A 14,938-nucleotide genomic window follows, 5' to 3' on the forward strand; every position below is an offset into this window, starting at 1 on the left:
AATAGACAGAACTGTCTAAGATATGATTGAAATAGTGTTTTAGGATTTTTAGGATTTTCAGGTGTTCAGGTGCAGAAACTGTAATCAAATGTAAAATAACTCAGCACTTTATTAATAAAATATACATTACTAATATAGTTACAGTCATTCAGTGAAGAACGAGTGGATTTTCTCGTCTTGTGTTGTTTGATTAGTGTTATTATTTACATTTACATTTAAATTTAGTCATTTAGCAGACGCTTTTATCCAAAGCGACTTACAGATTAGGACTAAATTAAGCGAGTCATCATGAAGAGGCAAAAACAACGCAAGTAGTGCTCAAAATACAAAGTTCAGGCATTATTCAGAGTAGCATAAACCCGACAAGTGAGGTTTTAAAGGGAAGGGGAAGGGATTTTTTTATAAAGATTTATGAGGTTAAGTGCTCACGGAAGAGATGGGTTTTCAGCTGTCTTTTGAATGTTGTCAGGGATTCTGCATTCCGGATGAGGGTGGGGAGAGCGTTCCACCAGCATGGAACTGTGAATGAGAATGTTCTGGAGAGTGATGTTGTGGCTTTCTGTGATGGAACCACGAGACGTCGCTCGTTGACCGATCGTAGGTGTCTGGTAGGGATGTAGACTCGTAGGAGTGAGTAAAAGTAGGAGGGAGCTGAGCCTGTGATGGATCTGTAAGCAAGCGTTAATGCCTTGAACTTGATGCGAGCAGCGAGAGGTAGCCAGTGTAGAGAGATGAACAGAGGAGTGACGTGGGCCCTCTTGGGCTCGTTGAAGACAAGACGAGCTGCAGCATTCTGGATCATCTGTAGGGGTTTGATTGCACATGATGGAAGTCCAGCCAGAAGAGCATTGCAGTAGTCAAGCCTAGAGATGACCAGGGCCTGGACGAGAAGTTGTGTTGCATGCTCAGTTAGGAAAGGCCTGATCTTCTTGATGTTGTGCAGTGCAAACCTGCATGATCCAGCTGTCTTTGAAATGTGATCTGTGAAGGTCAGCTGGTCATCAAACGTTACTCCAAGATTTCTGACCGATCTTGATGGGGTGATTGATGATGACTCTAGCTGGATGGTGAAGTCGTGCTGTAGAGATGGATTGGCAGGGAGGACGAGAAGCTCCGTTTTTGCCAGGTTGAGCTGCAGGTGATGTTCCTTCATCCATGTGGAGATGTCCGCCAGACAGCTTGAGACCCGTGCAGCTACTGTGGGATCATCTGGTTGAAATGAGAGGAAGAGCTGTGTGTCATCAGCAAAGCAGTGGTAGGAGAAACCATGTGCCTGTATGATGTGTCCCAGTGATGTGGTGTAGATGGAGAAGAGGAGGAGACCAAGAACTGAACCCTGGGGAACCCCTGTGGTCAGCTGATGTGCTCTGGATACCTCACCTCTCCATGCGACCCTGAAGGATCTCCCTGTGAGATAGCCCTCGAACCAGTGGAGGGAAGTTCCTGTGATGCCCAGATTATAGAGACGGCAGGAATATTAGTGCTGTCACTTTAAGAGCTGCACAATATAGTTGCACATGCCTGCAGAACAGAAAACAGTCTACACACACACACACACACACACACACACACACACACACACACACACACACCTACACCTACACCTGTGAGACCTGCCCACTGCTCAACTCCTGTGAGTCTCACACACACACACACACACACACACACACACACACACACACACACCTGTGAGACCTGACCACTGCTCAACTCCTGTGAGTCACACACACACACACACACACACACACACACACACACACACACACACACACACACACACACCTGTGAGACCTGACCACTGCTCAACTCCTGTGAGTCACACACACACACACACACACACACACACACACACACACACACACACACACACCTGTGAGACCTGCCCACTGCTCAACTCCTGTGAGTCTCACACACACACACACACACACAGTCTAAAGTCGTATTGAAATGCTCACAAAGGAATCAATAAGAGAATCGAAAATTTAGTTTTATAACAATTATTCGATTCAAGAATCGGAATCGGTTTTCGATTCCCAACCCTACACGTGACACATGTGACCTGTCCTCTCCTCTCATCCCTCTTTTCTTTCCCTTCTTCTTCTCCATGTGAGATGTGAACGAGTGTGCGAACCCAACGACCTGCATCAGTGGGCTGTGCCTGAACACCCCGGGTAGTTACATCTGCAGCTGCCCCCCCGACTTCGAGCTCAACCCCACCGGAGTCGGCTGCGTCGGTGAGAGAAGTGTTCGTTTCGACGTTGACGAAGCATTTTTGTCATTATTTTCGCCAAAACCATTTTCTCACAGATGAAAACGAGACGATAACTAAATAAAAAACAGTTTTGAATGACAAAAACAATGACAGAAATCTATTGCCATTTTCGTCAAAGAATAAAAACTAGACGAAAATGTTCGGTAGGGATGATTTGGGAAGAGATCATGTCAGAACTGATGTCGTGTGTGTGTGTGTGTGTGTGTTGCAGACACTCGCTCTGGAACCTGCTTCCTGGAGGTCCACAGTCGTGGTGACGGCTCGGACAGTCTGAGCTGCTCCACTGAGATCGGCGTCGGCGTGTCCAAAGCGTCCTGTTGCTGTTCCTTGGGTCAGGCCTGGGGGTCACCCTGTGAGAGCTGCCCACTGCTCAACTCCTGTGAGTCTCTCACACACACACACACACACACACACACACACACACACACACACACACACCTAACCCTGTGAGAGCTGCCCACTGCTCAACTCCTGTGAGTCTCTCACACACACACACACACACACACACACACCTAACCCTGTGAGAGCTGCCCACTGCTCAACTCCTGTGAGTCTCACACACACACACACACACACACACACACACACACACACACACACACACACACACACACACACACACACACACACACACACACACCTAACCCTGTGAGAGCTGCCCACTGCTCAACTCCTGTGAGTCTCACACACACACACACACACACACACACACACTCACACACACACACACAAGCTCTCGTTTTGTTCACTGATTGTTATTGTTTCTCCTTTAGCCGAGTACAAGATTCTGTGTCCCGGAGGAGAAGGATTCCGACCCAATCCGATCACGGTGATACTAGAGGGTAGATCTAGAGTGCACACACACTCACTCACTCACACACACACACACACACACACACACACACACACACACACACACACACACACACACACACACACGTTCTCCAGTGCTGTGTGTTGACTGTCGTGTCTGTGTGTTAGATATCAACGAGTGTCAGGAGCTGCCTGGTCTGTGTCAGGGAGGAAACTGCATCAACACGTTTGGCAGTTTTCACTGTGAATGTCCGAAAGGTTTCGAACTCAACGGAGACACCAGGATCTGTGAAGGTCAGTCACACTTCCTCTTTCACACACTCTTTCTGTCTCTCTTAAGAAGTCAAGTCCGTTTCATTTATATAGTGCTTTACACACAGTACACTGTCTCAGCTGTGCAGATAGAAAGCTCTCGAGAAACCAGCCAGAAACTAAACAATCATAAAAAAAGAAATACGCATGAAGTTGCAAATAGCCAATCAGGACACATTTGAAGCTTAATATACACTACTAGTCACAAGTTTTGGATCAGTAAGATTTTTTATGGTTTTAAAAGAAGTCTCTTCTGCTCACCAAGGCTGCATTTATTTGATTAAAAATGCAAAAAGAAAACAGTAATATTGTGAAATATTATTACAATTTAAAACAGAAAGAAATCGATACTTTTATTAATCAAGGATGAATTAAATTGATCAAAAGTAAAGACATTTATAATGTTACAAAAGATTCTATTTCAGATAAATGCTGTTCTTTTAAACTTTCTATTCATCAAAGAATCCTGAAAAAAGATTGTACACAACTGTTTCCAACACTGATAATAATCATAAATGTTTCTTGAGCATCAAATCATCATATTAGAGTGATTTCTGAAGGGTCATGTGACACTGAAGACTGGAGTAATGATGCTGAAAATTCAGCTTTGATCACAGGAATAAACTACACTTTTCGATATATTCACATAGAAAACAGTTATTTTAAATTGTCATAATATTTAACAATATTACTGTTTGTTTTGTATTTTTAATCAAATAAATGCAGCCTTGGTGAGCAGAAGAGACTTCCTTTAAAAACATAAAAAATCTTGCCGATCCAAAACCTTTGACTGGACCTCTGTGGGCGTGGCTACCAAGAGCAAAGTGACGGATCCAGAAACCAAGCAAAAGATAAAATGTTGTGATTGGTTAGGACCCTGTGTGACTACCATTGAATGACTCTTATTAACATATAAAGTCACATGATATAAACACATAAGTGCTGCGTTGCTTCAAAAGCAAGCCAAGCCCATTATAATCAGTAATACTGAGAGTAAATGAATGCTGGTTGCACGACTTCCGACAAATGCATTTGAAACATTCGCTTTGACTCAACAACAGACATAGATGCGATCTGTAGTTAGAAGTGAAATGTGTTTAAAATGTAAGAATGAAAAGATCCACTGTGTGTGTAGATGTGGATGAGTGTGAGCGGCCCGGCATCTGTGGTCCGGGTCAGTGTTACAACACTATTGGAAACTACACCTGCATCTGCCCACCGGAGTACATGCAGATCAACGGAGGAAACAACTGCATGGGTGAGTCTGCACACGCATCGTCAATCATCATCATAGTTATCGTTAATAATTAACGGTATCGTTATCATTATATTTATTAGGGGTGGGGGAGAAAATCGATTCAAATATGAATCTCGATTCTATACTTCTACCGGTTCGCATCGATTCACAAATTTCAAAAATCGATTTTCTAAAGTGTTCTTTAAAGTTATTGACACGTTAGAGTGTTATTAAATCACAATAAGCCACGAATGTTTCCAAATTCAGTTCTCTTTCACAGCTAATTGCGCTTGCATGGTCAAATACACACACAATTGTGTCAAAATGCATATTTTGGGGAGTATTCATGTAAACACAAACTGTAATGTCCTATGTGAATGTAAACAGGAGAAAATTGGATGTGTGACAGTATATTAGATCTGTGCATTCATTCTTAAAGGGACCTCAGCTTCATAAACTGTTGCTGTCCGTTTCATTAACCCTCTGAGGTCTGAGCTGTTTTCTGGGCCATGGAGGTGTTCTGACATGCTCTGACATTTGTGTTTTTTTCTGTTACTAGTGACATTTTCATGGCTAAAGTCCAATTACACTGTATTCAGCACAAACTCTGCTACAATAATATATCAGCAGCATGTATGTAAAAGTTTGTAGTTTTGAGATAATGACATTTATGCGTGGTTTGTGAAAATACAAAAAAAAATTCTCACTGAAATAAGGCCATGAAACCCATACTGATTATTTCTTCACAAGACTTTTGAAAATTGTATGACATAGCCTAGAATATTTGCTCCAAAACTATGTGAAAATCACCCTGACTGCTCATTCAGATAAGACAATATATTGATTTAAAATTTCTAAGACGTGTTTTGTGTGACAAAGCCATATGCGAAGAGGCGTGATCATCTCATGAATGTGTAAGCTTTTCACACCTGAGAAAGACAAAGACACTCCCCTAACTGCCCTATTAGGAGCGATCAGGCCCTGTCATTCAGAGCAACCTTGCACAAAGAATGAGGAGATTTAAAAAAGAATGGCTTTTAGATTGTTTGGATTTATTTACAACTCAACACAATACAAAAATACAAATGACAAAAGAGCACATTGAAAACAATGATCCAAAGACAGAGACCTTTGTGCCATTCCTAAAAACATTGTACATACCTTTCATTTCCAAGGTGTTTGATTTTCACTTTACCATGTTCATGTACAGAGACTCATGTGAATGTTGAAGTCAGCAGGACTCAGTTGCATCTGGTCCCTGAAAGAAAAAAAAAAAAGAAAAAACTGTGAACATACTGATATCAAGAGAAACTATAGGGCTGCACGATTTTGGGAATAGATTTTAGATTTTTCTGGTTAAAATTGCTTTTTAAAATTCACAGAATACACACACACACACACACACACACACACGTTTCCAACAATATATAATGAACACCAGGTTTGTTGTGCCTTGTAGGCATAGGCTACGCAGTGCTGCATAAAATAATAATAACAATAAATTAAATCTTCCAAAAGATTTCAAGAACAACTATGCTAGAGAAAAATATATTGATTATCATATGTTACTTCAAATGTTTCCATTCGTTATGATGATATGAAATGAGATAATAGTAAAAACATAAAGCCTAATGTTTGGTGCATTTTTCCTTTCAAACGCAATCGCGCTCCAAAATATGATACATTCAAACCCACAGCGCGCTCCAAAATATGATACATTCAAACCCACAGCGCGCTCCAAAATATGATACATTCAAACCCACAGCGCGCTCCAAAATATGATACATTCAAACCCACAGCGCGCTCCAAAATATGATACATTCAAACGCACAGCGCACTCCAAAATACAGTGGTGGACGAAGTACACATACCATGTACTTGAGTTAAAGTAAAGATACTCAAGGTAAAATATTACTCAAGTAAAAGTAGAAGTGCTGCCTTTAAACATTCACTTGAGTAAAAGTACAAAAGTATTTGCCTTCAAATGTACTTAAGTATCAAAGTACTATGAATTTTTTATGGCTATAATGTCCTATTATAATTTTTGTCACAAGACTCTTGCTTAACTCAGTCTACGTGAAGACTCTAATGTCACTCTTGGCACATCAATCTATTAATAAAATGACATTAATTAGTCATATATATATATATATATATATATATATATATATATATATATATTTGAATTGAATACATTTTTTGTGTGTTTAATTTTTGACGGAAGGGGACTGTTCCCATAAGGTATAATACATTTATAGTATTTACTGTACATATTTTTCACGAGCGTCTATGGTCATAATTATAAACATCCTAATGTTATGATACATTCACATAAACCTGCACAATGCCATTGAATATATATATATACACACTACATTATGGGAGCAGCCAATTTCCCTTCAAAATTAAACACCAAAACGTATTAATGCAGTGTTTCTGCTACTCCTCAGAAAAAAAAAAGCTATTATATGCAAGTAATTTTAGTGTCAACGTAATAAGCAATGTTCATTATGCGTCAGTATTTACCGATAATTGCTGCAATAATAGCTGCTGCTCTCTGCCCCGCTTAAAATCATTGGCAACACAAATTGTTTGGAACTATTGAGAGCTACACGAATCACGTGACCGCGCGGCGGCGAGATCACAGTAGGCTTGTTCGACTTGAAACGGCACACTGCACAGACCAATCGGTGAATGACATTAAAATACCGCGAGAGCGATTAGAGAGTAGACGGCTCTGTATGCTTTTCAATCGCTCTCGCGATTTCGCTCTATACTTTAATGTCATAAACTGATCGGTCTGTGTAGCGCCGGTTCAAGTCGAACAAGCAGTGTGTGTCGCAACCTCTTATATACTGTCTATGGTCGCAACTCTCATATTTAACGGCTCTGGTTTGCGCTTAGTAGATACCACCAAGGCAAGTTCAAAACAAAGCGCGCACGTTGTAGGCTACTGTGATTGGTGGCTCGTTTGACCAGTTAAGTTTTTATCCACTCATAAATAAAAAGGAACGACTGATTTTGAAAATGTAGTACAGTAAAAAGTAAGATATTTGACTTTGAAATGTAGTGGAGTTAAAGTAAAAGTCTTCCCAAATGTTAATACTTCAGTAAAGTACAGATACGCAAAAAAGCTACTTAAGTACAGTAACGAATAGTGTTGTTTTTGGCGGTCTGTTTTAATTTTAGTTTTAGTCTAGTCTTTGTGTCAAGCTGTCATTTTAGTTTTTATTAGTTTTAGTCACGTTCATACTCTTTTTAGTCTAGTCAAGTTTTAGTCGACGAAAACTGATGACATTTTAGTCTAGTTTTAGTCGACGAAAACTGATGACATTTTAGTCTAGTTTTAGTCGACGAAAACTGATGACATTTTAGTCTAGTTTTAGTCAACGAAAACTGATGACATTTTAGTCTAGTTCTCTTACGAGAGGTACTCTCGTACTGCGTAAATCTTACGCTAGGGGAAAATCTCTTTTCCGCGAGATACTGAAGCCAAAAAATTATCCTTAATTTTGAAATAATGTAAAACGCGTTGCGGCAGCATGCAGACACAGGCGAGACGGCTTGTGCGCCTATTGGCTGCCCTGCGGCAACTGCAGCAGCCTATCGATAAGGCCCACTCGTGACGTCAGCTCCAATGGGGGCGCTTCGCGCCCAATACGTCACGTCCCGCCAGAATGGGCGTGGTCTAGGGCTATAAACATAGCTTCGAGAGGCTAGCTCACTGATTTTTCATCTCTTCAGCGAAGCTCTCGCATCGCTGGATCCGGAGAGAAGCCGCGCCGTCTGAAAAAGCCTTTCAGCGGGACGAGTCGACACTCTGAAGCCGCTGGCCGCGCCGCCTTCAGTCGCCTTCCTGCTGCGCTATCCGGCGTTATATCCTTTCTCTGCTACTGTGTTTTGTGTATGTGTGTGTGCTCGCCGCGGCGACACACACTCTCATTGCACTAAAAGAGCCGGGCGTCTTTTTCAAGACGCCCCTTTCCTGAGGATCACGCAGCTCTCGCGCTCGCTGACGGCGACCGCCCTCACTGCGAGCCAGTTACTGCCTGGTGACTCTGAGGACTCACCTGGCATCCTTCTCCGAGACTGCTCCTCCGCCCCCCCCAACCCGCAAAGCTCGCCGGTGCGCCCGCTTGCCTTGCCTGCTTGGGGGATGATACCTGCTCTCCCTCTGTTCGAGCCGCGCAAACCGCGCCGTTCACAGGGGATGTCAGGAGCGGACGGTCACGGGGCTAGCTTTCTCTCTCCCTCTGTTCGAGCCGCGCAAACTGCGCCGTTCACAAGGGAGGCTGGAAGCGGACGATCGGGGTTAGTTTTTCTTTACGTTACAAGAAAGCTACCCTGCCCTTGCGCCCCATTCACGCGTCACTCACCGGCGAAAAGACAACTCAGTTCCCTGATTAGGCGACTGGAAATATCAATATTGCAGCAAACGAGCCTGTTGTAACACGCACGCTTGCAAGCAAACGCCGAAGAAAACATGTTGACGCTCTTTTATATGCTCATGCATCTATACACCTTTGTGTTCCCCCCCTGTGGCTCAGTGGCGGAATCTTAGGTTTTTCGCACGAGGGACCGGGGTTCGAATCCCGGTCTAACGGCAGATATATTATGCCGCCAATGCTTCGCTCTGTCAGTTCCCTGAAAGGCGACTGCAGATGTGCATTTTGCAGCCAACGAGCGCGCTGTACAACCCGCTCGCCTGCACCCAAACACCGTTTCTATGGTTCCCGTGCGTCACTGGCGAAAGGAGAAAAGGGTGTTTTTAGCCCCGCTGCGGCCGGGCCGACCTCCACTCCTGACACATTTCTCATTCCCCTCTTAAGTTCAGGTGACTGGAAATGTCAATATTGCAGTGAGCGAGCCTGTTGTTTTGCACGCACGCCTGCAAACAAACGCCAGCATGTTGACGCTCTTTGATAATACTCGCGCTACTGAATGTCTATGTGTCTTCCTCTGTGGTCCAGTGGTAGATCGTCAGATTTTCACGCGAGAGACCCGCGATCGAATCCCGGGTCTACCGGCAAAACACACTTTTTGCCGTCAATTCTCGCTCTGGCAGTTCCCTGAAAAGGCGACTGCAGATGTGTATTTTGCAGCCAACGAGCGCGTGGTACAACCCGTTCGCCTGCACCCAAACTCTGTTTCTATGGTTTCCGCCTCTGAAGTTCAGACGACTGGAAATGTCAATATTGCAGTGAACAAGCCTGCTGTAATACACGCACGCCTGCAAACAAACGCCAGCATGTTGACGCTTTCTGTTTCTATGGCAACTTCTCGCTCGTTCAGTTCCAGTAAATGCGACTGTTCCAGTGTATTCTGCAGTAAACAAGTCGGCGAAATAGCCCGCTTGCCTGCACACAAACGCCGCTTTTACGGCTACCCAGATAAATCCCATAAGAGTGTATTTTCTGGTGTCCCGGCCACGGCCGATGGTGTTACGAATGTAGACGAAATTCCTACACACAAACACAGCCCGTCACACAGGGCTCGCGCACATGAAATCGACCCAGGTCGATTGCGCATTAAACGTGGTAAATGTGCCCACTGCCCAGTGCCCACAAACACTACGTTCCGCATATCTCAAGGTTTCTGTAAAAACAAAACCAACGTGCATTCGCTCTGCTCAGGCGGACAATGCTCTCAGTGTTGTAAATGTGCCCGCTATCCCGCGCCCACATTCACACATAGACATGACAGGTCCTACGGGACTCGCCCAGCCCTCCCCTCTCGGTTGACCACCGCAAAGGAGTCGAGCGCGGGCAATCTGCCCGCTGTTATCAGCGCGCCCCCTGCCTCGAAGCGCGACGCTTATGTTACAGCACACCGAAGCCCCTCTGTCGCTGAGCGACCAGAGCGCGCTCCGCATTCAGCCCCTAGCCATTCGTGCAGATGCATGGGCAAGGCTACCCGGGGGTTTTGAAGTGGGTGCTAGACATTATAGAAAGAGGCTATTCGCTACAGTTTCGCCGACGCCCTCGCCGCTATGTGACGCACGTCGAAGCTACGGTAAAAACAGAAGTAGCACCACCTACTTCGAGCCGAAATTTTGAAACTGTTGAGCAAAGGGGCCATAGAGCCTTTATCTCAAGCTCAGAGTGAAGGAGGGCTATACAGCAGATACTTCCTGGTACTGAAAAAAGACGGGGGTCTCAGACCCATACTAGATCTAAGGCAACTGAACAGAGTGCTTGCGAAGCAACAGTTCGGAATGCTCACGACCAGAAAAACCCTCACGCACATTCGCCGAGGAGATTGGTTTGTGTCAATAGATCTGAAAGACGCATATTTTCAAATACAAATAGCGTCACGTCACAGGCGACGTTTGAGATTCGCCTTCGAGGGCCAGGCATATCAGTGCTCAGTCCTACCGTTCGGCTTGTCTCTAGCCGCTCGCACCCCTCAGACTACAGGGCATGCGAGTATTGAACTACTTGGACGATTGGCTGATTCTAGCTCAATCTCACTCGGTGCTCATAGAGCACAGGACCATTTTGCTCGATCACCTCGAGAATCTGGGTCAATTGGGCGAAGAGTTCTCTGTCTCCCAGACAGATAATATCTTTTCTGGGCACAGAACTGGACTCGCTGTCTATGATAGCGCGACTGTCACCAGAGCGCGTACTAGACATTCAGCGCGCAGCGAGCTCTTTCCGCTGCGGCGCATCTGTCCCGCTCAAGAAATTTCAGAGGATGCTAGGTCTCATGGCCTCAGCATCATCAGTACTTCAGTTGGGCTTGCTTCGCATGCGCCCGCTACAGTTCTGGCTGAAAGCGCGAGTACCGCGCCGAGCGTGGGCTTCCGGTCTGCTTCGTCTCAAGGTCAATCAGAAATGCATCGCAGCTCTGAAACCTGGGAAAGCAAACGACTTGTACCAATCAGGTGTTAGCCTGGGGACTTCCTCGAGTGTGAAGGTAGTGTCTACGGACGCCTCCACCTTGGGATGGGGAGCACTGCTCAAGGGCAGACCGTTCTTCGGCCAATGGTCAGAACGGGAGAAGCTTCTACACATAAACTGCCTCGAAATGTTGGCAGTAGACAACGCACTGACGCGTTTTTGTCCCTAAATACGAGGACACCACGTCCTGGTCCGCTCGGACAACATGTCAGTGGTGTCCTACATAAATCGCCAGGGCGGCCTCAGGTCCCGAAACCTGCACAGGCTGACAGAACGCCTCCTGGTGTGGGCTCAGCGCAACCTGCTCTCGCCGAGAGCAGCGCATGTGCCAGGGCTCCTGAACGTAGGACCGGACAGACTGTCCAGAAACAATGTTCCGACAGGCGAATGGCCTCTACACCCACAGACAGCCCAGCTGCTGTGGAAGAAATTCGGCAGAGCGGAAGTAGACCTGTTCGCGTCTCAAGAAAACGCTCACTGTCTGGAATTTTTCTCCAAGAGCAGGGACGCGCTGGCTCACGTATGGCCCCGCCGCCCGCTCTATGCCTTTCCTCCCGTCTTTCTCCTGCCTCAGGTGATAGAACGGATCAGAGAAGGATGCTCAGTGCTACTCGTAGCGCCGTTCTGGAAAAACCATCCCTGGTTCCCAGTTCTGATGCAGCTAGCAAGCACTGCCCCATGGCCAGTGCCAGTGAGGAGGGACCTCCTCTCTCAGGCCAAGGGCTCGTTTTGGCATCCGCGCCCAGAGCTGTGGTCCCTTCATGTTTGGGCCATCAACGGGTACCCGCTGACCTCCCCAAGCGGAGTGTTAAACACGATCACGCAGGCTAGAGCTCCGTCTATGCGACGTCTCTATTCCTCGAAATGGTCAGTGTTCTCCAGCTGATGCACAGCTCGTGGCGTGTCGCCCCTAGACTGTGGGGTGACGGAGGTTCTCTCCTTCCTACAAGAGCTGTTGGACAAGGGCAGGACCCCTTCCACGCTCAAAGTGTATGTGGCGGCCATAGCAGCGTTCTCAAAAACAACGCTGGGTCAGTCAGTAGGAAGGAACGATTTAGTCATCGTCTTCCTTAGAGGAGCTAAGAGACTGAATCCTCCCAGGCCTCCCTCAGTCCCTGTATGGAACCTTTCTACAGTGCTGGAAGCCATGAAAGGTGACCCATTCGAGCCTTTACAGACGATTGATCTTAAACACCTGTCTTTCAAGACAGTGTTTCTTCTGGCTCTCGCTTCAGTGAAGCGCACAGGGGACTTACACGCGCTCTCAGTAAGCGCGACGTGTATGGAGTTTGGGCCTAATGACTCAAGAGTTATACTCAAACCTAAGCACGGTTATGTTCCAAAATCCCTCAACACACCGTTTAGGGCGCAGGTCATTCCCTGTCAGCCTTACCGGTCTCTGACGAGGAAGGAGACGCAAGCTTCCTTTGCCCAGTCAGAGCATTAAGAGCTTATGTGTCTCGCACGTCTGTTTTCAGACAGACAGAGCAGCTCTTTGTTTTCACTCTACGGACGTTCTAAGGGACTTGCCGTGTCGAAACAGAGCCTATCCAGTTGGATAGTTGATGCTATAGCGCTGGCTTATACCTCTAAGGGCTTACAGTGCCCATTTGGAGTCAGAGCACACTCCACGAGAGGCGTGGCCTCGTCGTGGGCTTGGTCTAGTGGGATTGCCTTGCAAGATATCTGTATGGCGGCAGGCTGGGCCTCCCCGTCTACATTTATAAGGTTTTATAACCTAGAGGTTCCCGCCTTGCAGGCTAAGCTGCTTTCGGTCTAAAATCGGTACTGTCTGCCCTGATGTGTTCGGGCCAGAATACTGAAACTGCTTGAGCAAATGCTCGCTGTTGGATCGCGCAGCTCTATGGGCAGTGTGTAAGACCCACTATATTCGTCAGTCCAGGCCGGGGGTCGCCCTGACTGTACGACACATCATCAGTATAACTGCTCCTTATAAGATGTTATATTATTACAGGAATGATGCTATTCTAGCCACTCTTTCCTGGGCTCTCTGTGAGTCCATTATGATCATGTACTATATGAGCCCGGGCACTTGCCCTTGGGACTTTGGTGCTGGATCTTAGCATGCACGGCGTTTTACACTGTTTCCCCTAGCGTAAGATTTACGCAGTACGAGAGTACCTCTCGTAAGAGAACGTACTCGGTTACTAACGTAACCTCGGTTCTCTCTAGAGAGGAAACGAGTACTGCGTATCTTGCCGTGCCTGCACACGCTCTGGTTCGCTTCGGCGATGAAAAACCAGTGAGCTAGCCTCTCGAAGCTATGTTTATAGCCCTAGACCACGCCCATTCTGGCGGGACGTGACGTATTGGGCGCGAAGCGCCCCCCATTGGAGCTGACGTCACGAGTGGGCCTTATCGATAGGCTGCTGCAGTTGCCGCAGGGCAGCCAATAGGCGCACAAGCCGTCTCGCCTGTGTCTGCATGCTGCCACAACGCGTTTTACATTATTTCAAAATTAAGGATAATTTTTTGGCTTCAGTATCTCGCGGAAAAGAGATTTTCCCCTAGCGTAAGATTTACGCAGTACTCGTTTCCTCTCTAGAGAGAACCGAGGTTACGTTAGTAACCGAGTACGTTTTAGTCGACGAAAACTGATGACATTTTAGTCTAGTTTTAGTCAATGGAAATTGTATTTTAGTCTCTTTTTAGTAATGCAATTCTATTTACCCTAGTCAATACAGAATTGCAAACAAGGTTATCTTATTATATTTAGTATATTTAGCTTTGGCTGTGACGGTGGCAGTTTTTTTTTTTTTTTTTTTACCACCGCGGTAATGGACCAACTACCGGCGGTGGTTGGGGGGTTATTTAAAAAAAAATAAAAAAAAATCGTTTTATATTTCTACACAAAGACGCGTGATATAGCTATACCACTCTGCGCTTTGAGAGGGATGTGGGACACGAGCAGGAAAGAGACCATCGATCTCTTTATGATATCTTCGTGTTTTCTACTTGATGTAAATTGGTCGGAAGAGCGAATTTTATCCTCCACAAGGGCGAAATATTTAGAAATTATATATTTATTTTGTTCTATGTTTGAGATTGCGCTGCCAGAGAAAGTGAAACTAAAAATCACCCGCGCGTGTGAAACGCGTTTTACAACTAAACTTGACTAATGTCTAATGACTATGTCTAATATCTAGGCCTAACAAGCACAAACTGTGTAAAAAATTATTTGACATGCAAGTACAAATGTAGGCTATCTGTCCTACAGCGTTTTTCTACTTTACCACAGTAAAGAATACGAATATAATAGGCCTAATTAAATGCGAGCCAATGAAGAAACGTTTATAATCCTTTTAGAAAATGGGTGAGACGTGATTGAAGATTTGGGAAAAGAAACAAGAGATTCCATGCAGGGATGAGTCACGATTTTTG

General features: G+C 45.5%; 1 protein-coding gene across 1 annotated transcript in view; it reads left to right on the forward strand.

Annotated features, from left to right (window-relative positions):
- Positions 1-14,938, forward strand: part of fbn1 (fibrillin 1) — a 115,610-nt gene that overhangs the window by 71,232 nt on the left and 29,440 nt on the right. The window contains 5 exon segments of the mRNA XM_082182321.1: positions 2,112-2,234; positions 2,484-2,651; positions 3,046-3,114; positions 3,254-3,379; positions 4,533-4,655. Coding sequence (XP_082038447.1) covers positions 2,112-2,234; positions 2,484-2,651; positions 3,046-3,114; positions 3,254-3,379; positions 4,533-4,655 — 609 coding nt within the window.

Source organism: Leuciscus leuciscus, assembly GCF_965113295.1.
Source record: "Leuciscus leuciscus genome assembly, chromosome: 10".
Taxonomy (NCBI): Eukaryota; Metazoa; Chordata; class Actinopteri; order Cypriniformes; family Leuciscidae; genus Leuciscus; species Leuciscus leuciscus.